Genomic DNA, 25,219 nt, shown 5'->3' on the forward strand with positions numbered 1-25,219 from the left:
TTTACTGTATGGGCTAAGTAATTTTATATTTTAGATGATGCAGCAGTGGACCAAATATGCTTATTTATATTCACTATTTTTGAATTGTGAAAAGGAGGGTTATTCTAGGGTTATTATTATTTTTTCCTCTTTGATTTTTAGTCCCCTGAAGGTACCCAAGGTACTTAATAAGAGCTCCAATGGGAGGCGAATTGCAACTATTTAAATAAAGGATTACGCAGCAGTAGTCGGTACTAACCAGTCGATTGCTTTGGAAGCACATGCCTGTATATACGTTACAGGTTTTTAAGGACTTAGAGGGAAGCAATCACCAGGATTTTCATATATAACCTAAAGCCAGTGCTATACTGGCACTATCAGGCTGAGTCTATACATACCTGTAGTGGTCAGCTCAGATGTATAGGTTTTGAAACCCAAGAAAGTAAAGTTTATAAAATCAGCAGGTTCTTGAGTAACAGCAGCTGAGGATCAGATAATATCTGGGAGGAATTCATAGTTATCCCCTCCCCTTGTTAGAATTAGCATAAGTATTATACAAATGATTCACTTTTTCTCTTGCAGGACCTCTGTGACCCATGTGACCAGAAGGGGCGGGGCCTCAGCCAACAAAGCTGATACCAGGAAGCAACGTTTTTCTGTTGGCTGAGGCTCCACCCCTTCTGGTCACATGGGTATGACCTCACACAAGTCCTGCAAGAGAAAAAGTGAATCGTTTGCATAATACTTATGCTAATTCTAACAGGGGGAGGGGATAAGTATGAATCCCTCACCCCAGATATTATCTGATCCTCAGCTGCTGTCACTCAAGAAGCTGATGATTTTATAAACTTTACTTTCTTTGTCGCTCCTAATTGGGAGACCCAGACAATTGGGTGTATAGCTACTGCCTCCGGAGGCCACACAAAGCATTACACTTAAAAGTGTAAGGCCCCTCCCCTTCTGCCTATACACCCCCCGTGGGATCACGGGTTCCTCAGTTTTCAAGCTTTGTGCGAAGGAGGCTGACATCCACGCATAGCTCCACTGTTTAGTCAGCAGCAGCTGCTGACTATGTCGGATGGAAGAAAAGAGGGCCCATACTAGGGCCCCCAGCATGCTCCCTTCTCACCCCACTCTTTGTCGGCGGTGTTTGTTAAGGTTGAGGTACCCATTGCGGGTACGGAGGCTGGAGCCCACATGCTGCACCCTTCCCCATCCCCCTTAGGGCTCTGGGTGAAGTGGGATTTTACCGGTCTCCAGGCACTGAGACCGTGCTCCATCCACAACCCCTGGGATCTGCTGGACATGGAGCTGAGTATCGTCAGGGACATGGCCCTGCTACATTAAGGTACTCTGTGTCCCCGTGCAAATCGCGCACACACACACCAGCATTGCTGGGTGTGTTAGTGCGCCCGGGACAATAGCGCTGTGCGCGTGTGCCACACTATCTTCAGCTAGCTGAAGGAGTTAATGGTTTGGAAACGGTCGCGCCGGCCGCTGCTGTCAGTTTTAACTGCGGCGCGGCTGGGACTTGTGGTTCGCCGGGGACTTCCGCGCTCGCCGTGCATATTTGACGGCCGCGCTTACTACTACAGTCCCCGGCTTTTTCCGGCCTAGTTCGTTTCGTTCCCGCCCCCAGGCCTGCCAGTCAGAGTGGGGGCGGGACGCTGTGCAGAACGTCAGCGCCGAGGGCTGGAGTTTACTTTACATACTCCAGCCCTCACACTGAACACAGTGAGACGCTGGTTTCCCGCTCTTCGTCTGAGGCACGCCCACGGTCCGCCCCTCTTCACTGAACGCCGGCAGCCATTCCTGACGTGCTGTTTGAGCTGGAGAAGGGGAGACAAGTTATGGGAGACCCAGGCACGGGATTCTAGCGACCACACACCCGCTTTCAGCGGGCGGTAAGCGACACCTCTGGTGCCTACCCCACTTGTGCTGCAGTGTTCATTTGTATTTTTATGCTATACATTGCACTGTACTGGCGCTGGTAATTCTTCACTATATACCCTCTTGGATTGCTCTGAGACAACAGCATGTCGTCCGCAAAACCAAGGGTGCCTAGGCACAGGCTTTCTATGCTGCCTGTACCGCATGTGGGGCTACTCTACCGGCAGGTTCCACTGACCCCCATTGTGTGCAGTGCTCAGCCCCTGTGGCACTTGTTCGGCCGGGGCCTCTGCTAGAGGTGACCCAGGGAGAACCACCTGTGAATACTGTCCAGGTGACGGGGACAAAGTTTGCAGCTTTGCTGATAGATTATCCGTGACTATGACTAAAATCCTAGAAACTTTGCAGTCTAGACCAGTAACGCAGACCATGGGCACGGTTGAATCACTGTCCCCTGGTCCCCCTCATTTGGAACAGCTCCGGGCTCCGGAGGTGTCCCATGCATTCCAGGGTGACGGCTCTGACACGGACGACAGTCCCAGACAGCCTAAGAGAGCTCGCTATGAGCGGCCCCCTACATCATATCACTGGTCAGGCTCTCAGCAGGAGGATTCTCTGTGTGATGAGCCGGAAATAGCTGATCAGGATTCTGATCCCGAGATACTCCTGATGGTGACGCCATAGTGAACAATCTTATCGCGTCCATCAATAAAATGTTGGATATTTCTCCCCCAGCTCCTCAAGTGGAGGAGTCAGCTTCACAGGAGAAATTCCATTTCAGATTTCCCAAGCGGAAATTAAGTATTTTTCTGGACCATTCTGTCTTTAGAGAGTCAGTCCAGAAACACCACGCTTATCCAGATAAGCGTTTCTCCAAACGGCTTAAGGATACACGTTATCCCTTTCCTCCTGATGTGGTCAAGAGCTGGACCCAGTGTCCCAAGGTGGATCCCCATATCTCCAGGCTTGCGGCTAGATCCATAGTTGCAGTGGAGGATGGGGCTGCACTTAAAGATGCCACTGACAGACAGATGGAGCTCTGGTTGAAATCCATCTATGAGGCTATCGGCGCGTCGTTTGCTCCTGCATTCGCAGCCGTATGGGCACTCCAAGCTATTTCAGCTGGTCTTGCACAGATTGACACGGTCACACGTACATCTGTTCCGCAGGTGGCATCCTTAACCTCTCAAATGTCTGCATTTGCGTCTTACGCGATTAATGCTGTCCTGGACTCTACGAGCCGTACGGCAGTGGCATCTGCTAACTCCGTGGTTTTACGCAGAGCCTTGTGGTTAAGGGAATGGAAAGCAGATTCTGCTTCCAAAAAATGTTTAACCAGTTTGCTATTTTCTGGTGACCGGCTGTTTGGTGAGCGCTTGGATGAAATCATAAAACAGTCCAAGGGTAAGGATTCATCCTTACCTCAGCCCAGACAAGACAAACCCCAACAGAGGATGGGACAGTCGGGGTTTCGGTCCTTTCGAGGTTCGGGCAGGTCCCAATTATCCTCGTCCAAAAGGACTCAAAAGGATCAGAGGAGTTCAGATTCTTGGCGGGCTCAGTCACGCCCAAAAAAGACAGCCGGAAGACCCGCTACCAAGGCGGCTTCCTCATGACTTCCGGTCTCCTCCCTCCGCATCCTCGGTCGGTGGCAGGCTCTCCCGCTTTGGCGACATTTGGCTGCCACAGGTCCAAGACCGTTGGGTGCGAGACATTCTGTCTCACGGGTACAGGATAGAGTTCAGTTCTCGTCCTCCACCTCGATTCTTCAGAACGTCTCCGCCTCCCGACCGAGCCGATGCTCTCCTGCAGGCGGTGTGCACTCTAAAGGCGGAAGGAGTGGTGATCCCTGTTCCTCTTCAAGAGCAAGGTCACGGTTTTTACTCCAATTTGTTTGTGGTACCAAAAAAGGACGGGTCTTTCCGTCCCGTTCGGGACCTAATGCTTCTCAACAACCACGTGGGAACCAGACGGTTCCGGATGGAATCCCTCCGATCCGTCATCGCCGCAATGTCTCAAGGAGATTTCCTAGCATCGATAGACAGCAAGGATGCTTATCTCCACGTACCGATTGCTCCAGAGCATCAGCGTTTTCTACGCTTCGTTATAGGAGACGAACACCTTCAGTTCGTAGCCCTGCCTTTTGGTCTGGCGACAGCCCCACGGGTCTTCACCAAAGTCATGGCAGCTGTAGTTGCAGTCCTACACTCTCAGGGACACTCCGTGATCCCTTACTTAGACGATCTGCTGGTCGAGGCGCCTTCTCAAGAGGCATGCCAACACAGCCTGAACGTGGCGCTGGAGACCCTCCAGGGTTTCGGGGGGATCATCAACTTTTCCAAGTCGAATCTAACCCCGACCCAGTCGATAACATATCTTGGCATGGGGTTTCATACTCTCTCAGCGGTAGTGAAGCTTCCGCTTGTCAAATAGCGTTCATTGCAGACAGGGGTGCAATCTCTCCTTTACGGTCAGTCACACCCCTTGAGACGCCTCATGCACTTCCTAGGGAAGATGGTGGCAGCAATAGGGGCACTCCCTTTCGCGCAGTTTCATCTGCGTCCACTACAATGGGACATTCTCCGCCAATGGGACGGGAGGTCGAGGTCCCTCGACAGCAACGTCTCTCTCTCTCAGGCGGCCAAGGATTCTCTTCGATGGTGGCTGCTTCCCACCTCATTGTCGAAAGGGAAATCCTTCCTACCCCCCTCCTGGGCGGTAGTGACGACAGATGCGAATCTGTCAGGGTGGGGAGCAGTCTTTCTCCACCACAGGGCTCAAGGTATGTGGACTCAGCAAGAGTCCACTCTTCAGATCAACGTTCTGGAGATCAGAGCACTGTATCTTGCTCTACAAGCCTTCCAGCAGTGGCTGGAAGGCAAGCAGATCCGTATTCAGTCGAACAACTCCACAGCGGTGGCATACATCAACCACCAAGGAGGAATTCGCAGTCGGCAAGCCTTCCAGGAAGTCCGGCGGATTCTGACGTGGTGGAAGACACGGCTTCCACCATATCCGCAGTTCACATCCCAGGCGTGGATAACTGGGAAGCAGACTTCCTCAGTCGCCAGGGTATGGACGCAGGGGAATGGTCTCTTCACCCGGACGTGTTTCAAGAGATCTGTCGCCGCTGGGGGATGCCGGACGTCCACCTAATGGCGTCTCGGCACAACAACAAGGTCCCAGTTTTCATGGCATGGTCTCACGATCACCGAGCTCTGGCGGCAGACGCCTTAGTTCAAGATTGGTCGCAGTTCCGGCTTCCTTATGTGTTTCCACCTCTGGCTCTGTTGCCCAGAGTGCTGCGCAAGATCAGGTCCGACTGCCGCCGCGCCATCCTCGTCGCACCAGACTGGCCAAGGAGGTCGTGGTACCCGGATCTGTGGCACCTCGCGGTAGGCCAACCGTGGGCACTACCAGACCGACCAGACTTGCTGTCTCAAGGGCCATTTTTCCATCAGAATTCTGCGGCCCTGAACCTGACTGTGTGGCCATTGAGTCCTGGATCCTAGCGGGTTCAGGATTGTCTCAAGAGGTCATTGCCACCATGAGACAGGCCAGAAAACCTACCTCCACCAAGATATACCACAGGACGTGGAAAATATTCTTGTCTTGGTGCTCTGCTCAGGGAGTCTCTCCCTGGCCATTTAGTTTGCCTACTTTTCTTTCCTTCCTGCAATCCGGGTTGGAAAAAGGTTTGTCTCTCGGCTCCCTCAAGGGGCAAGTCTCAGCGCTATCTGTATTTTTTCAGAAGCGCCTAGCACGACTTCCTCAGGGACGCACGTTCCTGCAAGGGGTCTGTCATATCGTCCCTCCTTACAAGCGGCCGTTAGAGCCCTGGGATCGGAACAGGGTTCTAATTGTTCTTCAGAAGCCGCCTTTCGAGCCTATGAGGGATGTTTCCCTTTCTCGCCTTTCACAGAAAGTGGCCTTTCTAGTAGCGGTCACGTCTCTCCGGAGAGTGTCCGAGCTAGCAGCGCTGTCATGCAAATCTCCCTTCCTGGTGATTCACCAGGACAAGGTGGTCTTGCGCCCGATTCCGGAGTTTCTCCCTAAGGTGGTATCCCCGTTTCATCTTAATCAGGATATCTCCTTGCCTTCCTTGTGCCCTCATCCAGTTCATCAATGTGAAAAGGATTTGCATTGTTGGATCTCGTGAGAGCGCTCAGGATCTACATTTCCCGCACGGCGCCCCTGCACCGCTCGGATGCACTCTTTGTCCTTGTCGCTGGTCAGCGCAAAGGGTCGCAAGCTTCCAAATCCACCCTAGCTCGGTGGATCAAGGAACCAATTCTTGAAGCCTACCGTTCTGCTCGGCTTCCGGTTCCCTCAGGGCTGAAGGCCCATTCTACCAGAGCCGTGGGTGCGTCCTAGGCATTACGACACCAGGCTACGGCTCAGCAGGTGTGCCAGGCGACTACCTGGTCGAGTCTGCACACTTTTACCAAACACTATCAAGTGCATACCTACGCTTCGGCGGACGCCAGCCTAGGTAGACAAGTCCTTCAGGCGGCGACGGCCCACCTGTAGGGTAGGGCTGTTTTTACGGTCCTATCACGAGGGGTTATTATACCCACCCAGGGACTGCTTTTGGACGTCCCAATTGTCTGGGTCTCCCAATTAGGAGCGACAAAGAAGAAGGGAATTTTGTTTACTTACCGTAAATTCCTTTTCTTCTAGCTCCAATTGGGAGACCCAGCACCCGCCCTGTTTGCTTAGGGATTTTTGTTGGTTCGGGTACACATGTTGTTCATGTTGACTGGTTTCGGTTCTCCGATGTTCCTTCGGATTGAATTTGTTCTTAAACCGGTTATTGGCTTTCCTCCTTCTTGCTTTGGCACTAAAACTGAGGAACCCATGATCCCACGGGGGGTGTATAGGCAGAAGGGGAGGGGCCTTACACTTTTAAGTGTAATGCTTTGTGTGGCCTCCGGAGGCAGTAGCTATACACCCAATTGTCTGGGTCTCCCAATTGGAGCTAGAAGAAAAGGAATTTACGGTAAGTAAACAAAATTCCCTTCTTCTTGGGTTTTAAAACGTGTACATCCGAGCTGACCACTACAGGTATGTATAGACTCAGCCTGATAGGCTTCAACCCTTTTGTGTTAAACAGTATTTTTTTGTGTTTTATTTAAAAAAAAAAAAAAAAAATATATATATATATATATACAGTGTATTAGTGTGTGTGTGTATGTATATATATATATATATATATATATATATATACTAGCTGTACTTCCCGTAGTAAGTGCTGTCAACAAAATAGTCTATCTCTGTCACTTTCCCTATCTGTCTCTTTCCCTATCTGTCTCTGACTGTCTCTGTCTCTTTCTCCGTCTGTCTCAATCTCTTTCCCTGTCTGTCTATCTATCTCTGTCACTTTCCCTGTCTGTCTCTTTCCCTGTCTGTCTCTTTCCCTCTCTTTCCCTGTCTGTCTCTTTCCCTCTGTCTCTTTCCCTGTGTCTGTCTTTTTGTCTGTCTCTTACCCTGTCTGTCTCTTTCCCTGTCTGTTTCCCTGTGTCTGTCTCTGTCTCTTTGTCTGTGTCTGTCTCTTTACCTGTCTGTGTCTATCTCTTAACCTGTCTGTCTCTTTCCCTCTCTTTCCCTGTCTGTTTCTTTCCCTGTCAGTCTGTCTCTATGTCTGTGTCTGTCTCTTTGTGTCTGTCTCTTACCCTGTCTATGTCTGTTTCTTACCCTGTCTGTATCTGCCTCTTTCCCTGTCTGTGTCTGTCTCTTTCCCTGGCTGCATTGTGACACGCCAACATTCCATATAAGGGCGTGGCTGCGCATTCTTCTGAAGTTCTGACTGCACTGTGGCTCCCAGCTCCATTCACTTTAATGGAGGCAGGTTGTTTGGCGAATAACTGTAAAGTGCGGGGTTAAAATTTCCCCTCAAAACATAGCCTATGACGCTCTCGGGGTCCAGAAGTGTGAGTGTGCAAACGTTTGTGGCTGGGCTGTAGCTGCGACGTGCAGATGCCAATCCCGGACATACATACACACATACACACATTCAGCTCTTTATCTACAGTTAGGTTCAGAAATATTTGGACAGTGACACAAGTTTTGTTATTTTAGCTGTTTACAAAAACATGTTCAGAAATACAATTATATATATAATATGGGCTGAAAGTGCACACTCCCAGCTGCAATATGAGAGTTTTCACATCCAAATCGGAGAAAGGATTTAGGAATCATAGCTCTGTAATGCATAGCCTCCTCTTTTTCAAGGGACCAAAAGTAATTGGACAAGGGACTCTAAGGGCTGCAATTAACTCTGAAGGCGTCTCCCTTGTTAACCTGTAATCAATGAAGTAGTTAAAAGGTCTGGGGTTGATTACAGGTGTGTGGTTTTGCATTTGGAAGCTGTTGCTGTGACCAGACAACATGCGGTCTAAGGAACTCTCAATTGAGGTGAAGTAGAACATCCTGAGGCTGAAAAAAAAGAAAAAATCCATCAGAGAGACAGCAGATATGCCATTCATCAATTCCAAAAATAGACAGGCCAGAGTTAAATTTGCTGAAAAACACCTCATGAAGCCAGCTCAGTTCTGGAAAAGTATTCTATGGACAGATGAGACCAAGATCAACCTGTACCAGAATGATGGGAAGAAAAAAGTTTGGAGAAGAAAGGGAACGGCACATGATCCAAGGCACACCACATCCTCCTGTAAAACATGGTGGAGGCAACGTGATGGCATGGGCATGCATGGCTTTCAATGGCACTGGGTCACTTGTGTTTATTGATGACATAACAGCAGACAAGAGTAGCCGGATGAATTCTGAAGTGTACCGGGATATACTTTCAGCCCAGATTCAGCCAAATGCCGCAAAGTTGATCGGACGGCGCTTCATAGTACAGATGGACAATGACCCCAAGCATACAGCCAAAGCTACCCAGGAGTTCATGAGTGCAAAAAAGTGGAACATTCTGCAATGGCCAAGTCAATCACCAGATCTTAACCCAATTGAGCATGCATTTCACTTGCTCAAATCCAGACTTAAGACGGAAAGACCCACAAACAAGCAAGACCTGAAGGCTGCGGCTGTAAAGGCCTGGCAAAGCATTAAGAAGGAGGAAACCCAGCGTTTGGTGATGTCCATGGGTTCCAGACTTAAGGCAGTGATTGCCTCCAAAGGATTCGCAACAAAATATTGAAAATAAAATATTTTTTTTTGGGTTTGGTTTATTTGTCCAATTACTTTTGACCTCCTAAAATGTGGAGTGTTTGTAAAGAAATGTGTACAATTCCTACAATTTTTATCAGATATTTTTGTTCAAACCTTCAAATTAAACGTTACAATCTGCACTTGAATTCTGTTGTAGAGGTTTCATTTCAAATCCAATGTGGTGGCATGCAGAGCCCAACTCGCCAAAATTGTGTCACTGTCCAAATATTTCTGGACCTAACTGTGTGTATATATATATATATATATATATATATATATATACATATATATATATATATATATATATATATATATATTATAGTTTTAAATAGGAATATTTACAGTGGTTTTTTTTTTTTGTTTTTGAAGAATGAAATAGCATCTCGCATGGAATCCCTAGAAAAGAGGTTTCAGGGTTTAGAAAATGAGCAAAAATTGCTGAAGCATGGTGAAACCAGTCCACAAGCATTGAGCGGCCTCAATCGTGATGAGGTTGTCCAAGTCTTCAGAGACCTGTCTACCGCTAAGGAGGCTGCCTTGACGGAAGACATCTTGCAAGAAAGTGCAGCCAGGACAAAGGTAAGTTATAAGGGTTTTTCTTGGCTGATACCCAGTCGTAGTAAGATGTAATCTGAATGGATTCTTACTGTATATGTTCTAGATTGAACTGACAGCAGCAAAACAAGAACAAGAGCATAATCTTCAGGACTTTCAGCAGAAAATAGACCACATGTCCAAGGTAAGGAGTACACTATGGTAGAGTAATGTCCTTGTGTAGTAAAATCACTTCTAATCTAATGGTGCAGAAATCCTGATAAAATGACGTGTTACAAAAATGTGTCGATTAATCGGAAGGAGGTCGGACCTCAAAAGCCAAACTTTGTTGGCCTATCCTGAGCGTTCAAGTCCCAAAGAACCCCTTTGGTTTAGTATATGTGCAAAATAGTATCTGTGGCAAATAATCATCATGTTACACATGATAAATGTATTCTCTTTGTAAAATACCGTTTTGATTATTTTTAAAATGGATCAGTACTTTTACAATACTTTTATATTAATGGAGAATTGTGAACTAATATCTAATTATGAATGGCTTGCTATTTTTTTTCTTCCCTAGGATATACAGGGCCATATTCTGGAGCTTAGAAACGAAGTAAAAAAGTAAGTTTGCAATGAAAAACTAGACAATCATACACCCTAAAAGGTACACTAGTAATAACACATTATTAGCTATTCACTGAATAGATTATAACAGCTAGATCCTAAGGGGTCTGACCACTGATCGCCAGAATGGGGTTCTCTGCCCCCCTTTGTGTGGGGTGATGGTCACACATGTGTGCTGCGACTCCATGTATTCTCTATGGGACTGGTGGAGATGTAAAACGCCATTGTCTTCTAACTCCACTAGTGCCATAGACTTGTGTGGATGGGCAGTGTGCATCCATTTTTTCCCCAAATATATTATTTATTTATATTTTTGCATGGAATTGAGACCGACGTAAATTAGCTCTCCGATGTCTTTTATCTTTGTAGTTCTCCTCAGGCTACGAAAGAAATCTTTTCACATAATTTTGGAAAATTGGAAACAAAGCTTTTGAGTCTCCAGCAAGAATTGGAGAATGTGAAGAAAGCTCAATCTGAACTTTCCTTGCAAATGGAAACCGTCCCTGGACAAATAAGAGGCGTGAAGGATGAAGTGAGTTTTTTGATGGTTTGATATGGTGTCTATATGTAAGGGTCAAAAGAAAATTACAATACAAAAATAAATCCTCAGCCACCTGGCCTCTAACTAAGCATCACATACAGCGCCCGAGCTGTCCAAGCTCATAGGGTATGACCGCACTTTGCGTTTCCACCTGCGTTTCAGCTGCTTTTTAGGTCTGTTTTGAACTGCAGCGTTTTCATGCCAAAAGGCATGCGTTTTGCTTTTCCATAATAGCTTATGGAAAAGAAGGATTTTTGTGTACTCACCGTAAAATCTCTTTCTCTGAGTCTTCATTGGGGGACACCTGAGTCTTCATTGGGGGACACAGACCCATGTACCATGGGTGTATGCTGCTGTGACTAGGAAGCTGACACTAAGTGAACATAAAAAGAGTTAGCTCCTCCCTGGCAGGTGAGCCGGAGGCGGATCTATGCCAGTTTAGTGTACAAGCAGTAGTAGGAGAGACCTGAACAACCATAACTAAACAAGATAATACCAAAAGAAAACATGTGGAGAAACACAGTGCCTTATGGACACGTATATATAAACGTGTAATAGCCGGGTGGAAAAAAACATTGACCCGTAAAGAAACCGGGAGCATCCGACAAACGAAGACCTCACAATACAAACAGGGTGGGTGCTGTGTCCCCCAATGAAGACTCAGAGAAAGAGATTTTACGGTGAGTACACAAAAATCCTTCTTTCTCTATCGCTTTCATTGGGAGACACAGGACCATGGGACGTCCAAAAGCAGTCCCTGGGTGGGTACAGAAGCAATCCCACAGATCCAAAACAATCACAAAATTCTGTGGGGAAGCTCTGTCCAACTGTTTACCTTTTCAGAGGTGTGCGACGGCCGTCTGCAACACCTTTCTCCCAAGGCAGTCATCTGCTGACGCTTGGGTGTGGACCTTGTAAAACCTGGCGAAGGTATGCAGACTGGACCACGTGGCGGCTTTGCAGACTTGCTCGGCTGAAGCCTGGTGTCTGATTGCGCAAGACGCCCCAACTGCACGGGTGGAATGGGCTTTTACTCCCCTCGGAGGGGCCTCCGAAATGGCTGACCTAATCCATCTGGCAATGGTAGCCTTGGACGCTGGCATGCCCTTCTTGGAACCAGAAGGCAGGACGAAGTTGTCTGATTTGCGGAAAGGCGCAGTTCTTGAGACGTAAGTCCTGAGCGCTCGCACTAGGTCCAGAGTGTGCAGTGACCTCTCCAAGGAGCGAGTGGGTGCCAGACAAAAAGATGGAAGCACGATCTCTTCATTCAGGTGAAAAGGAGACACTACCTTCGGCAGGAACGCAGGAGACGGGCGCAGGACAACCTTGTCCTGGTGAAAAACAAGAAAAGGTGACCGGCACGAAAGCGCTGCCAGTTCAGACGTTCTCCTGATTGATGTGACCGCCACCAAAAAGGCCACTTTCCAGGATAAGTGTGAGAATGAGGATTCCTTGAGTGGTTCAAATGGAGCCAGTTGGAGGGACCCTAAAACCAAATTAAGGTCCCATGGTTCTAGCGGAGAACGATAGGGCGGGACCAGATGGGCGACGCCCTTGATGAACGTCTTGACCTGTGGACTTGATGCTAGATTTCTCTGGAAAAGAACAGACGGAGCCGAAACCTGCCCCTTGATAGTCACCAGCGAGAGACCCGCTTGTAAACCTGCCTGAAGGAAAGCCAGTAGTGCCGGGAGTGACAGAACTAACGGAGAGGAATTGCCGTTGACCTCGCACCACTGAAAAAAAGCCTTCCAGATGCGGTAGTAGATCTTGGACGATGAAGGCTTTCGAGCCCTGATCATAGTCTGTATCACTCCTGGAGCAAAGCCTGACTGGGCTAGTAGCCAGGATTCAAGAGCCATGCCGTCAAATTGAGAACTCCTGAATTTTGATGGAAGAGCGGACCCTGAGACAGCAGGTCTGGCCGATCCGGAAGCCGCCATAGGGCGTTTGCGACGAGCTGTGCGAGCCATGGGGTGTCTGCGAACCACGCTCGCCTGGGCCATTCTGGGGCAATGAGAATCACTGGAATGCCCTCTGCCTTGATTTTCTTGAGGACTTTTGGGATCAGTGGAAGCGGTGGGAAGATGAACGGTAGTCTGAACTGATTCCACGGAAGGATGAGGGTGTCGACTCCTAGCGCCTGCTGGTCGTGGTAACGGGAGATGAACTGTGGGACTTGATTGTTGAACCGAGAGGCCATCAGGTCCACATCCGGAGTCCCCCATCTGTGGCAGATCTGTTCGAAAACTTCTCTGTTGAGAGACCATTCGCCCGACGCCAGACCCTGTCTGCTGAGATAGTCGGCCGCCCAATTTTCCACGCCGGGGATATGCACCGCGGAGATCCTGGAGTGGTGAGACTCTGTCCACTGTATGATCTTCTTCACCTCTCTCATCGCCATGACGCTTCTCGTGCCACCCTGGTGATTGATGTATGCCACCGCCGTGGCGTTGTCCGACTGTATCCTGATCGGACATCCCTGTATAAGACGCTGAAAGGCTTGCAGGGCTCGGAGGACCGCTCTGATCTCCGAAACGTTGATCGGGAGCCGGCTTTCGTGGGAGGACCACTGACCGTGAGCCGTGTGTTGATGGAACACCGCTCCCCAGTCCAGAAGACTGGCATCAGTGGTGACTGTCTGCCAGTGTACCGGTAAGAATGACATTCCTTTGGAGAGATTTTGGCTGTTGGTCCACCAAAGAAGCGAGCGGCGGCCTTCCGGGAACAAACGTATCTTGCGATCCAAGGTGAATAGTGACTTGTCCCATTTGTTCAGCAGGGATAACTGGAGGGGGCGAAGGTGGAAGCGGGCAAACGGAACCGCCTCTATTGCCGCCACCATCCGACCGAGGACCCTCATACCAAAACGTATGGACACCGCTGTGGCGTGGTGGAGGGTCTGGATGTCCTTTCGGAGAGGGAGAATCTTTTCTTGTGGGAGGGACACGCGTCCTTGGATGGTATCGAACTCCATGCCTAGGAAAGTAATCCGGCGGGCCGGGATCAGAGAGGACTTCTTCCGATTGATGAGCCAATCGAGTCAGGACAGAGTATCGATGGTGACCTGAACACTTAGGAGACAGTCGTTGAAAGAAGACCCTTTGATCAGCAAGTCGTCCAGGTACGGAATCACCAAAACTCCTCTGGAGTGTAGGATAGACATGGAAGCAGCCATGACTTTCGTGAACACTCGTGGCGCAGACGCGAGGCCGAAAGGTAGGGCAGTAAACTGATAATGATCATCTGCTACAGCGAAGCGCAGGAATTTCTGGTGTTGATGGGCAATCGGGATGTGCAGATATGCGTCCTGTATGTCCAGAGAGGCGAGGAATTCGCCGACCTCCATGGAGGCAATCACCGATCGGAGGGTCTCCATGCGAAATCTTCGGGGTTTGACGTACCTGTTGAGGATCTTGAGGTCGAGAAGAGGGCGCACAGTGCCATCCTTTTTGGGGACAACAAAGAGGTTTGAGTAGACTCCCTTGAAACGTTCCGAATTTGGAACCGGAATCACGACCCCTGAGCGGTGCAGAGATTCGATGGCGTGAAAAAAGGGGCGAGCTCGCGCGTCTGACTCGGAAGGATGAGAAGGGAAAAAACGACTTGGAGGAATTGATGAGAACTCTATCTTGTACCCCGAGACTAGAATTTCTCTGACCCAGGCGTCCGTGATCAAAGGCAGCCAGACGTGTTGAAAAAGAGAAAGGCGCCCCCCCACCTGGTCTGCGCTGGCGCGCGAAGACCCCGAGTCATTTGGTGGAGTACCGCTGGGACCTGGATGCTGATTTGGCTGGCTGGCGTGGTCTAGAACGCCAGGAAGGATTTGTTTTGAAGGACGGGTCCTTCCTGTTTCTCTGCGGGGATCTGTTCCTCCTAGGCTGTGTGGTGGAACTGAAGCTGCGAAAAGGCCGAAAACCTGCGGTCGGCTGGCGACGCGGAATACGCCTTGGTCTCAGCTGTGGAAGAGAGGTGCTCTTTCCTCCCGTAGCCTCGGCGATAATCTGATCGAGCCTGTCCCCAAACAGCCAGCCTCCTGCAAACGGGAGGGCGGTAAGTGTTTTTTTTGAAGCCGCGTCTGCATTCCAGGCTCTGAGCCAGATCGCCCGGTGGATTGCCACCGTGTTGCTGGCCGCTTGTGCTGCGCAGTTGGCTGTTGACAGAGATGCGTTAATGATATACTCACCCGCTAGAGCAATCTGTGCCGCCATGTTGGCGAGCTCGGGATCGCTAGACTGTGAGCGAAGACATCTGCGGAGGGTGTCGGCCCAGGCCACCATGGCCTTAGCTACCCAGACGGCGTCGAACGCTGGAGACAGGGCCGCGCCTGCTGCCTCAAAAGCCGAACGGGCGAATCTCTCGGTGTTCCGATCCGTGGCGTCTCGGAGCGATGTCCCATGCGGCAGAGAAAGAACTGTATGAGAGGCCAGGCGGGAAACCGGCGGGTCGACCACCGGTGAGCGTGCCCATTCTTTCCTGAGATCCTCAGGGAAGGGATAGTGTAAATCAATCGACTTACCATTGTTGAATATCCTGTCCGGTTGCTGTCTGTGCTTGCGTAGGATCTCAGCAAATTCTGAATGGTCACAGAAATGCCTGTGGACACGTTTAACTCGTTTGAAAGATACCTGCGAGCTCTGGGTGGTGACAGAGTCCGTCTGGAGCTTCAGCGTCCTATTCACTGCATCGACCAGACTGTCCACCATACACCTGACATCGGCTGCCTGATCCGAGTCCAGCAGTGATGCTGCATCCGACTCTTCTCTAGAGAGATCAGACGGTCCCGGAGACGAGTGGTACTCGGGCCTTGGAGGGGAGAGAGACCTCTGGGAGGAATTGGAAGACGAGACCGTGCGGGTCCGCTTCCGCGCTCCAGTAGTCGGGTCTGGGTCAGACCGACTGTCGTCCTGCGACGGCTGGACCTGCGGGGCGTGGCTGAGCGTAGGGAGTGACTGCAACGCCTGCGCGATGGTCAGAGACGCCCTTGACAGAGAGTCCACTGACTGGGAGAGGGAAGTCAACCACTCCGGGGGAGGGAGCGCATTGGAGCCCGGGGCGTCCTGTACTGCTGCAGTAGCGACGTGGACGGGGGGGGCTGGCGGCGTCTGGGGCAATCTGCGTGGGCTGTGAGTCAGGGATGCAAGCCGAGCAGAGGGGTGTAGCCTGGCCTTGGGAGAATTTTTCGTTGCAGGACGAGCACGCAAAATGCATTATAAAGGGGGCCTGTTTGGATCGGGAAGACTTAGGCGGGTTTTGCACGTTGCGACATCGCAGGCCGATGCTGCAATGTCGCACGCGATAGTGCCCGCCCCCGTCGCAGGTACGATATCGTGTGATAGCTGGCGTAGCGAAAACTATCGCTACGCCAGCTTCACACGCACTCACCTGCCCTGCCACTGTCGCTCTGGCCGGCGACCCGCCTCCTTCCTAAGGGGGCGGGTCGTGCGGCGTCACAGTGACGTCACACGGCAGGCGGCCAATAGGAGCGGAGGGGCGCAGATGAGCAGGATGTAAACATCCTGCCCAGCTCCTTCCTTCCGCATATCCTACGGAAGCTGCAGTGACGCCGGTAGGAGATGTTCCTCGCTCCTGCGGCTTCACACACAGCGATGTGTGCTGCCGCAGGAGCGAGGAACAACATCGGACCGTCGCGTCAGCGTAATTATGAATTACGCCGACACTGCAACGATGATACGAATACGACGATTTTGCGTTCGTTAATCATATCATCAAGGCTTTACACACTACGATATCGCAAGCGATGCCGGATGTGCGTCACTTTCAATTTGACCCCACCGACATCGCACCTCCGATGCCGTAGTGTGCAAAGCCGCCCTTAGAGTTAGGCATGGCTGTTCAGGAGACTCCTACTAGAGACACTAGGGAGGAGACAGGAGATAGGAAAAGAAAAAAGAAGAAGAAAAAAAAAAAGGTAAAAAAGTCGCTGGTCCTAAGCAGGAGCAGCACTCACCCAGGCCTGTGTCCTTCCCGGGTCAGCAGGGGTCTCAGAGTAGCTGGGACAGCCGCAGGATAATCGTTGCTGCTGCTCACCGGCCTGCCTGTGCTGAGGTGAGCCGTTTGCAGAAAAGTGCGGGCTTTTGCTCTCTCTTTTTTTTTTTTTTTTACTGCGGGGGGTGTGCTAAGTGGATGAGCTGGCTGTCTCTGGGCAGAAAATGCGGGGGGCGGGTCCGGAAAGGCGCGCGCAAACAGGGGGGCGGAGCGCTCCGGCATGAGGTAGGGCCCAAGCCGGGGGCTAAATTAGTGAGCGGCCGCCGGGAGCGCAGCGCTGCGCGCGGAGGAGATCTTACCTACGTCCTGGTGGTGACGCTCTGCTCCACGGACCCATCCTTGCCTGCTGCGGCCCCTGGTGAGTGTAGTCTGCCCCTGGAAGACACCAGGGGGGAATGCTGGGGAGCTGTGGGGAACACTGCAGAGCGCTCCTGCTCTGCAGTGACCGGATCCTCTGCCTGGGCCCAGGGTAGAAGGGAAGACGCTGGGGGAGGCCTGGTGCTGCTGAGCGCTCCTGCGCTGCAGAGCCTGCGATCCTGTCACCGGGTCCTGGATGGGGAAGGCAGGGGTTGCAGAGAGTCATCGACGCCTCCACCAGAAACACCCCTTGGGACGGTACCATAGGGGAGGACGGGGAGTGTGCCCTTAAAAACAAGTGTTCGACCCCAAAAAGCTCCTGGGACGGTACCATGGGGCAGGAGGGGGAGAGGGCTTGGCGTCTCGAGCCTCAAACAACCCTGCGGACGGTACCCGGAGGGAAGGAGCAGGCGAGGGTTCTCTCTGATGCGGGGACTTTAACCCTGCAGAAGAGACAAAATGCTAGAAGATGAGAAGGCTGAGTGGCGCCATATGGCACGGAAAAAAGGGATAGCCTAGGCTGAGGTTGGCCCACAGAGATATGGGCCCACTTCAGCCTCCTACGACACTAAGCAAAAAACTGGCATAGATCCGCCTCCGGCTCGGGGTGTACACTGCTAGGGAGGAGATAACTCTTTTTATGTTCACTTAGTGTCAGCCTCCTAGTCACAGCAGCATACACCCATGGTCCTGGGTCCCCCAATGAAGGCGATAGAGAAATGTAGATTTCTAGACCGCGTTTTAAAACGCTGCGTTTAATTTGCATAATTTGTGGCAAAAAACATGCGTTCAAAGAAGCAACATGTCAATTGTTTTTGCCATTTCTGCAGCGTTTTGCTAACATTGAAGTCGATGAGAAATGGCAAAAACCAAGAAACTTCAAATTTCCTGCGTTTTACCTGCTTTTTAGGTGCAGAAAACATGCCTTTTGGACAAACAAAACGCATGCTTTTCTAACATTAAATTAATGGAATTATATGTCCCTTTACACACACATAATCTGACAATTAAATTAAAGAAAATTATGATTTTATTGCTATTTTAGCATTAAATATTATACAACCGCTATAATGTCATGAAATATAACCTTTTTCTTTATTAATTCACAAAATATAAATGTATTGGGTTTTTTTTCTCTTTTTTCATTGTGTTTGACTGTGTAAACTTTATTTAGCAGTGTCTTGTTGTTCAAAACGCATCTGTCAAAACGCAGGTGAAAAAGCATGTAAAAAGCGCTGAAAACGCATCTAAAACGCGGTAAATATGAATGCATTTTTAGCGCTAAATTTCTGGAAAAGGCAACTTTGGCCAAATCAATTAAGCCCAAAACGTGCGTTTAGAAGTGCAAGTAGATGAACGCAAAGTGCGGTCATAGCCGCCATAGTCTGTAGACCAGCACCTGAATACAACACACTGGCAATACCATATCTCATGGTGGTGACTTCCATTAGCCTAGACGAGGCTTGTTATAAATTAGTAAGAGAGTGTTTCATTGTCGTACAATTCACAAAATTATATTATTTATTTTACTAGGTTCAATCACTTTTCCCAACTTGGCTCCAAAGAAGCATAGAAAAGGAAAATGGGGGCTCAGCATCTCTCTCTGATGTTTTCCTGCGTCGTGAAGAATTGGAGAAGTATTTGGTGGAGTTAGAGAGGAAGATCCTCTCAGGAATCATTGCCGACCGAAATCTGTGGGCTTCTCAGGCACATGTAAATGTAGACAGAGAACTGCAGGCAAGTGGCCTGTCTGGAGTGTCCCGGGAGGTAGGTACTCACTTTCTTGCATTCGTTAATCCATTCTATCAATATTGCATGTTTAGAAAATATTGGAAAATTATTTATTGTCAAAATAACTTCAATAAAATATCTGAAAAACGCAGCACCCTTTTAAAAATAAAATAAAAATGAATCATTAACTAAATATAAAGCTGGGACGGCTGCAGAGAGCTGGTAGGCATGTGAGGCTGTGTACGTCATTGCACTGTTTGTTTGTTTTTTTTGCTCATTATAAAAGTAAACTACTTTTCTAAATGGCTTTCATTAAAGCGTTCTGTCAGCTCACTGTGCTGCTGTATGTGATGGCATCATACTTAAGCTACTTGTTAATGATTCTAGTTGCTAAAACTGTAGTTGTAGAGTCTGTGCAACCTCTTTACTTAGCTGGTTGTGCTGCTGCTTCTGACATAGATCTAATGGTATACTGTACCTGTCTACTGTCTGCTTTCCCTTCTCTCACAGTTGTCCAAAATTAGAGATGGCATCACAAAAGTGCCAAGTCTTTAGGGAAGGTGAGAAATTAAAGCAATTGCCCACCGCAGAAGTAAAGTTACTATACATTTCTTATCTTTTGTCTCCCTACCTCATGTCCTCCATTTTCCTCCCACTGCCTCTTTTGCTCAGATCAGTGTTCTTTTCCTTCTACTTCCAAGATGTCCGCCAGAGTGACATGGAGAGTGCGGTGGTCAATATAAACCACACCTCACTTGCTTTTCCTTTCCCGAACATAGAAAAGGCAGGAACAGCATGATTTAGAGTTACCACTGCAACTCCCATTACACTGGGGAGGACATTTTTAACGGAGGAGTAAAGAAACGCCGCTCTGAGAAGAGACGGCAGTGGGATCAAAACTGAGGGCTTGAGTATCTACAAATGAGAAATGTATAGTCCCATTGTGAAAGATGCGCAGCATCAGAGGCATGGTCGCTCTCCCCTCTGCTGCCACCGCTCAGTGAGCACAATTACAATGTCCCTGTACTTCCAGGCATGCGCATTACACAACTACACCAGTTTGAAGCCAGGACGCGTACACCCGGCTTCATAGTAATCATGACTAAGTCCAGGGATCATGCGTACTGAGCCGAAAACCAGCGTCTGAGGTGGTGGCAACACAGAGGTGAGCGCGATCATGCCTCTGACACTGCACATTCATTAGCATGTGGGCGTGCTAACATGCTAAGGGGGCCGACTAGCCAAGGGAACTAACACCCTTGCGACTAGTTGCTGGCTTCATTAGCATATTATAAAGGATCTTTAGAAATACCTTTTCTAAAGATCTCTTTATGTATGCTACTAGATACAGGGACAGTTAGGCAGGGATTAGCAATGTGCACCCAGAACTGCTCATGGTTCTGGGTGCATATTTCACCTGACAGGTTCCCTTTAAATGTAAGCCCCCTGCCATGTGCTCACCTTCTGGTGGATTGACCTTTTACCTACACCACACTGGTCCCACGGCACCTTCTTATCCCATAACTTCTGACTAGCCGTAAGTCAGAAGTTGCGTTACACGGTCTCAGTGCATCTCTTTGAGAGCCAGAACAAGGTTCTCATAGAGTTATATTGAATTGTAACCTCCAGCATGCTCCATGAAACACTGGAGCTGCTGGCAAGTCACAAATCCCCACAGATCGACTGGAGCCATGAAGACAACGGAAGGTGAGTATCAGACAGTGGTAAGGGGACTTACATTTAAAGCTGCACTCCAGCTCTGAAATAATTAAAAAAAAACAAAATGCTGCAGTGGTGCTGCAAGGGTTGATTCAACCAGACTGTAGTGGATCAAGTGTAGATCAGGAAAGTATTACAGACTGGACAATCTATAGGAAGAAGAGGTGATTAAACCATTCTGTGGACCCCTGCTCCTTCCACACTTCACACCACCATTTTGTGACACAAGATCTCAAAGGGGCTGTACTAGACGGGTAAATCAGTACAGAAATGAAGCTGTGCTGACAAGTGAGAGATGGCGGAAACGGTCACATCCTGGATACATAGAACTTGTTTTGGAGAGGGACATGCCCAGAAGAGAGAAAATCTAAAACAAATGTGTCTGACACTAAGAACACCTGAAGCAGCTCCCAGTACTGAACAAATGTAATTTATAATAGAAAGTTACAAGATAGAATATAAAAAAGAGGGAAAAATAGCAGATATTAGGAACAAGACAGACAATTGATCCACAGAGCAGATAGAATAAAGGGCAGGAAATGCAGAAAACCTTTCCCAAAAATTAAAACTAGAAAAATAAAAACTTCTCTTCTGAAATCAACACACTTTCTAGAATATTGAACACCTTTGTAAGACCCACATAAAACGTTTGTCTTTTTTTTTGTGTAGGAGGTGTATGAAATAGTGAACCGTGCTCTGCAGAGATACAGCGAGGACCGGATTGGGCTTGTAGATTACGCTCTGGAGTCGTCAGGTTGGCGCCTCTTTCCTTAGTTTACCCATAAGTCTAATGTTGACTTGTCATAAGTTTTTAATTACATGTCTGTGTTTAGGTGCCAGTGTCTTAAATACAAGATGTTCTGAAACATATGAAACAAAGACTGCTTTAATCAGCCTGTTTGGGGTCCCCCTTTGGTACCAGTCCCAGTCACCTCGTGTAATACTTCAGGTAGGAGTTCTGGTTTCATGAATTTATCATGTGTCGCTAAAAACTAAGGGGGATTCATCAAAAGTCAGAAGAGCTAGAGTACATTTCTGTAATCATTTTAGCTATACACCTGTTACACTCCGACCATTTTATTAGAAAATCGGTGGAGAAAGTATAAAAACGTCAAAACTCACTCAATCTTTGCGCATCTACATGGTGCAGAAAAATTGGTGACTGTTATATAACGGGGTTTTGGCATTTAGTGTTTGGTGAATTTCCCTCAAAATTTTTTCCCACTTTGTCAAATATCACCAAGTATTATTTTATTTCTTTTTCAGCCGGATTCAAACCCTGGTAACTGCTGGGCATTTCGAGGTTCTCATGGCTACGCTGTTATCCGGCTCTCTAGTCGTATCAAACCAACAGCCGTCACGTTGGATCACATTCCCCGGTCCTTGTCACCAAAGTCCACAATTGCAAGCGCACCTAAGGAGTTTGCAGTTTATGTAAGTATGGCTAAGTGCACACATTGGTTTTGGCTATTGGACACACACGTCAATGAGATATTGACGGTGGCCAGAGTCTGGAAGGAAGCAAGGGCATCCATCCACCATAGGTACCCATTGTAAAAAATGGATACAATGTGGTATACTTATGGTAGCCATTTCTATATGAATGCACAATCCAGCAGAATGGGAGAAGATAAAAGACCTCTCTTTTTGGCTACCTGTTTAGTTAAGCCAAAAAAGTTGTTTTTTTTTCCGTTTGTTTGTATGTCCTTACACTGATATATACATACAGCCATGGACAAAAGTGTTGGCTCCCTTGAAATTGATCCATAAAATGAAGTATTTCTCCCTGAAAATTATTGCAATTTCACATATTTTGTTATGCTTATGTTTATTTCCTTTATGTGTATTGGAACAACATAAAAAAGGAAAATTGGACATAATTTCACACAACTCCAAAAATCGGCCAGACAAAATTGTTGACAAGCTGAAATTAATATTTGGTTGCACACCTCTTGGAATAAAATATCTGCAATCAATCGCTTCCTATAACTGTCCACAAGCTTCTTACTCCTCTCACCTGGAATCTCGGACTCAGCAATTTTAAGATCTCTCCACAGTAGACAATGGGATTTAGATCCGGACTCATTGCTGCCACTTCAGAACTCTCCAGCGCTTTGTTTCCATCCATTTCTGGGGGCTTCTTGAAGTGTTTGGGTCATTGTCCTGCTGGAAGACCCATGACCTAGGACGCACACCTGGCTTTCTGACACTGGGCGCTACATTGCAACCCAAAATCCTTTATTAATCTTCAGATAACCAGACAGATGTCTTGCACACAGTCAAGGCACCCAGTAACAGAGGCAGCAAAACAACCCCAAAACATTTTTTTGAATCTCCACCATATGTGACTGTAGGTCCAGTGTTCTCTTCTTTGTAGGCCTCTTCCATTTTCAGGAAACAGTAGAATGATGTATTTTACCAAAAAGCTCTATATTGATCTCATCTGTCCACAAGACACTTTCACAGAAAGATTTTGGCTTAAGGGCTCTTTACACACAGCGATATCGCTATCGATATCGCTAGCGAGCGTACCCGCCCCCGTCGGTAGTGCGTCACGGGCAAATCGCTGCCCGTGGCACACAACATCGCTTACACCTATCACACTTACTTACCTGCCTAGCGACGTCGCTGTGGCCGGCAAACCGCTTCCTTTCTAAGGTGGCGGTTCGCGCGGTGTCACTAAGCAGCCGCCCAATAGAAGCGGAGGGGCGGAGATGAGTGGGACGAACATCCCGCCCACCTCCTTCCTTCCTCATTGTGGGAGGCCGCAGGTACGTGATGTTCCTCGTTCCTGCGGTGTCACACATAGCGATGTGTGCTGCCGCAGGAACGACAAACAACCTGTGTCCTGCAACAGCAACGATAATCGGGAAAGGAACGACGCATCAACGATTAGGTAATTAATTTTGATCGTTAAAGGTCGTTTGTGCGTTCCACACGCAACGACGTCGCTAACGAAGGCGGATGTGTGTCACGAATTCCGTGACCCCAACGATATCTTGTTAGTGATGTTGTTGCGTATAAATCGGCCTTAAGGGGTGCTTCACACACAGCGATCTCACTGCCGAGATCGCTGCTGAGTCACGCTTTTTGTGACGCAGCAGTGACCTCATTAGCGATCTCGCTGTGTGTGACACTGAGCAGCGATCTGGCCCCTGCTGCGAGATCGCTGCTCGTTACACACAGCCCTGGTTCGTTTTCTTCAAAGCCGCTCTCCCACTGTGACACACAGATCGCTGTGTGTGACAGCAAGAGAGCGACAAATGAAGCGAGCAGGGAGCAGGAGCCGGCATCTGACAGCTGAGGTAAGCTTGTAACCAAGATAAACATCGGGTAACCAAGGTGGTTACCCGATATTTACCTTAGTTACCAGCATCCGCAGCTCTCACGCTGCCTGTGCTGCCGGCTCCGGCTCTCTGCACATGTAGCTGCTGTACACATCGGGTTAATTAACCCGATGTGTACAGCAGCTTGGAGAGCAAGGAGCCAGCGCTAAGCAGTGTGCGCGGCTCCCTGCTCTCTGCACATGTAGCTGCATTACACATCGGGTTAATTAACCCGATGTGTACAGCAGCTAGGAGAGCAAGGAGCCAGCGCTCAGTGTGCGCGGCTCCCTGCTCTCTGCACACAGCGCTGGTAACTAATGTAAACATCGGGTAACCATACCCGATGTTTACCTTAGTTACCAGTCTCCGCAGCTTCCAGTCGGCGGCTCCGTGCAAGCGCAGCGTCGCTTGCACGTCGCTGCTGGCTGGGGGCTGTTCAGTGGTCGCTGGTGAGATCTGCCTGTTTGACAGCTCACCAGCGACCATGTAGCGATGCAGCAGCGATCCTGACCAGGTCAGATCGCTGGTCGGATCGCTGCTGCATCGCTAAGTGTGAAGGTACCCTAACTCACATACATTTTGGAACTGCAATCTAGCTTTTTATGTCTGTCTCAGCAGAGGGAACTTCCTGGGTCTCCTGCCATAACATTTCATTCAAATGTGGACAGATAATTCACGCTGATAGTGGTGCCACTGAGCCTGAAGGACAGCTTGAATTTCTTTGGAAATTGATTGGGACTGCTTATACAGCATACAGACTATCCTGCATTACAACCTTTCATCAATGTCCAGTGAGATTAGCTACAATGCCGTGGGTTGTAAACTTCTTGATTATGTTGCGCACCATTGAGAAAGGAACATTAAGATGTCTGGAGATGGACTTCTAACCTTTGAAATTGTTGATCTTTTTCAACAATTTTGGTTCTCAAGTCTTTAGATAGTTCTCTCCTCTTTCTGTTCTCTATACTTAGGGTAAGTTCACACAGTGCGTTTTTCGCGGCGTTTTTGCGCGTTTTTCGGGTGCGTTTTTGCCCAGAAAACTGGATGACTTTGCTTCCCCCAGCAAAGTCTATGAGTTTTCATTTTTGCTGTCTGCACACAGCGTTTTTTTTCAGCTGCGTTTTTGTGGTGACCACAAAAACGCAGCATGTCAATTATTCCCGCGTTTTTCACCCATTGAGTGCAATGGGATGTTGAAAGACACAATGAGAAACGCAAATTGTTATTATAGCTGCGTTTTGGTGCGCTTCTAAGACCAAAAACACAGCTATAAACGCAGGAGGTGGGTAGTAAAGTGACATGTACAGGAAGAGGATTCCTTCTGTCAGTAAAT

At 48.7% G+C, this 25,219-nt stretch overlaps 1 protein-coding gene across 3 annotated transcripts in view; it reads left to right on the forward strand.

Annotated features, from left to right (window-relative positions):
* Positions 1 to 25,219, forward strand: part of SUN2 (Sad1 and UNC84 domain containing 2) — a 134,362-nt gene that overhangs the window by 94,434 nt on the left and 14,709 nt on the right. For all 3 annotated transcript variants that reach the window (XM_075321857.1, XM_075321859.1, XM_075321858.1), the window contains 8 exons: positions 9,409 to 9,618; positions 9,701 to 9,778; positions 10,157 to 10,200; positions 10,573 to 10,735; positions 18,644 to 18,877; positions 21,230 to 21,314; positions 21,394 to 21,509; positions 21,827 to 21,994. In XM_075321857.1, the coding sequence (XP_075177972.1) occupies positions 9,409 to 9,618; positions 9,701 to 9,778; positions 10,157 to 10,200; positions 10,573 to 10,735; positions 18,644 to 18,877; positions 21,230 to 21,314; positions 21,394 to 21,509; positions 21,827 to 21,994 (1,098 nt within the window). The remainder of the gene's footprint in view (positions 1 to 9,408; positions 9,619 to 9,700; positions 9,779 to 10,156; positions 10,201 to 10,572; positions 10,736 to 18,643; positions 18,878 to 21,229; positions 21,315 to 21,393; positions 21,510 to 21,826; positions 21,995 to 25,219) is intronic.

The sequence above is a fragment of the Anomaloglossus baeobatrachus genome, chromosome 8, assembly GCF_048569485.1.
Source record: "Anomaloglossus baeobatrachus isolate aAnoBae1 chromosome 8, aAnoBae1.hap1, whole genome shotgun sequence".
Lineage (NCBI taxonomy): Eukaryota > Metazoa > Chordata > Amphibia > Anura > Aromobatidae > Anomaloglossus > Anomaloglossus baeobatrachus.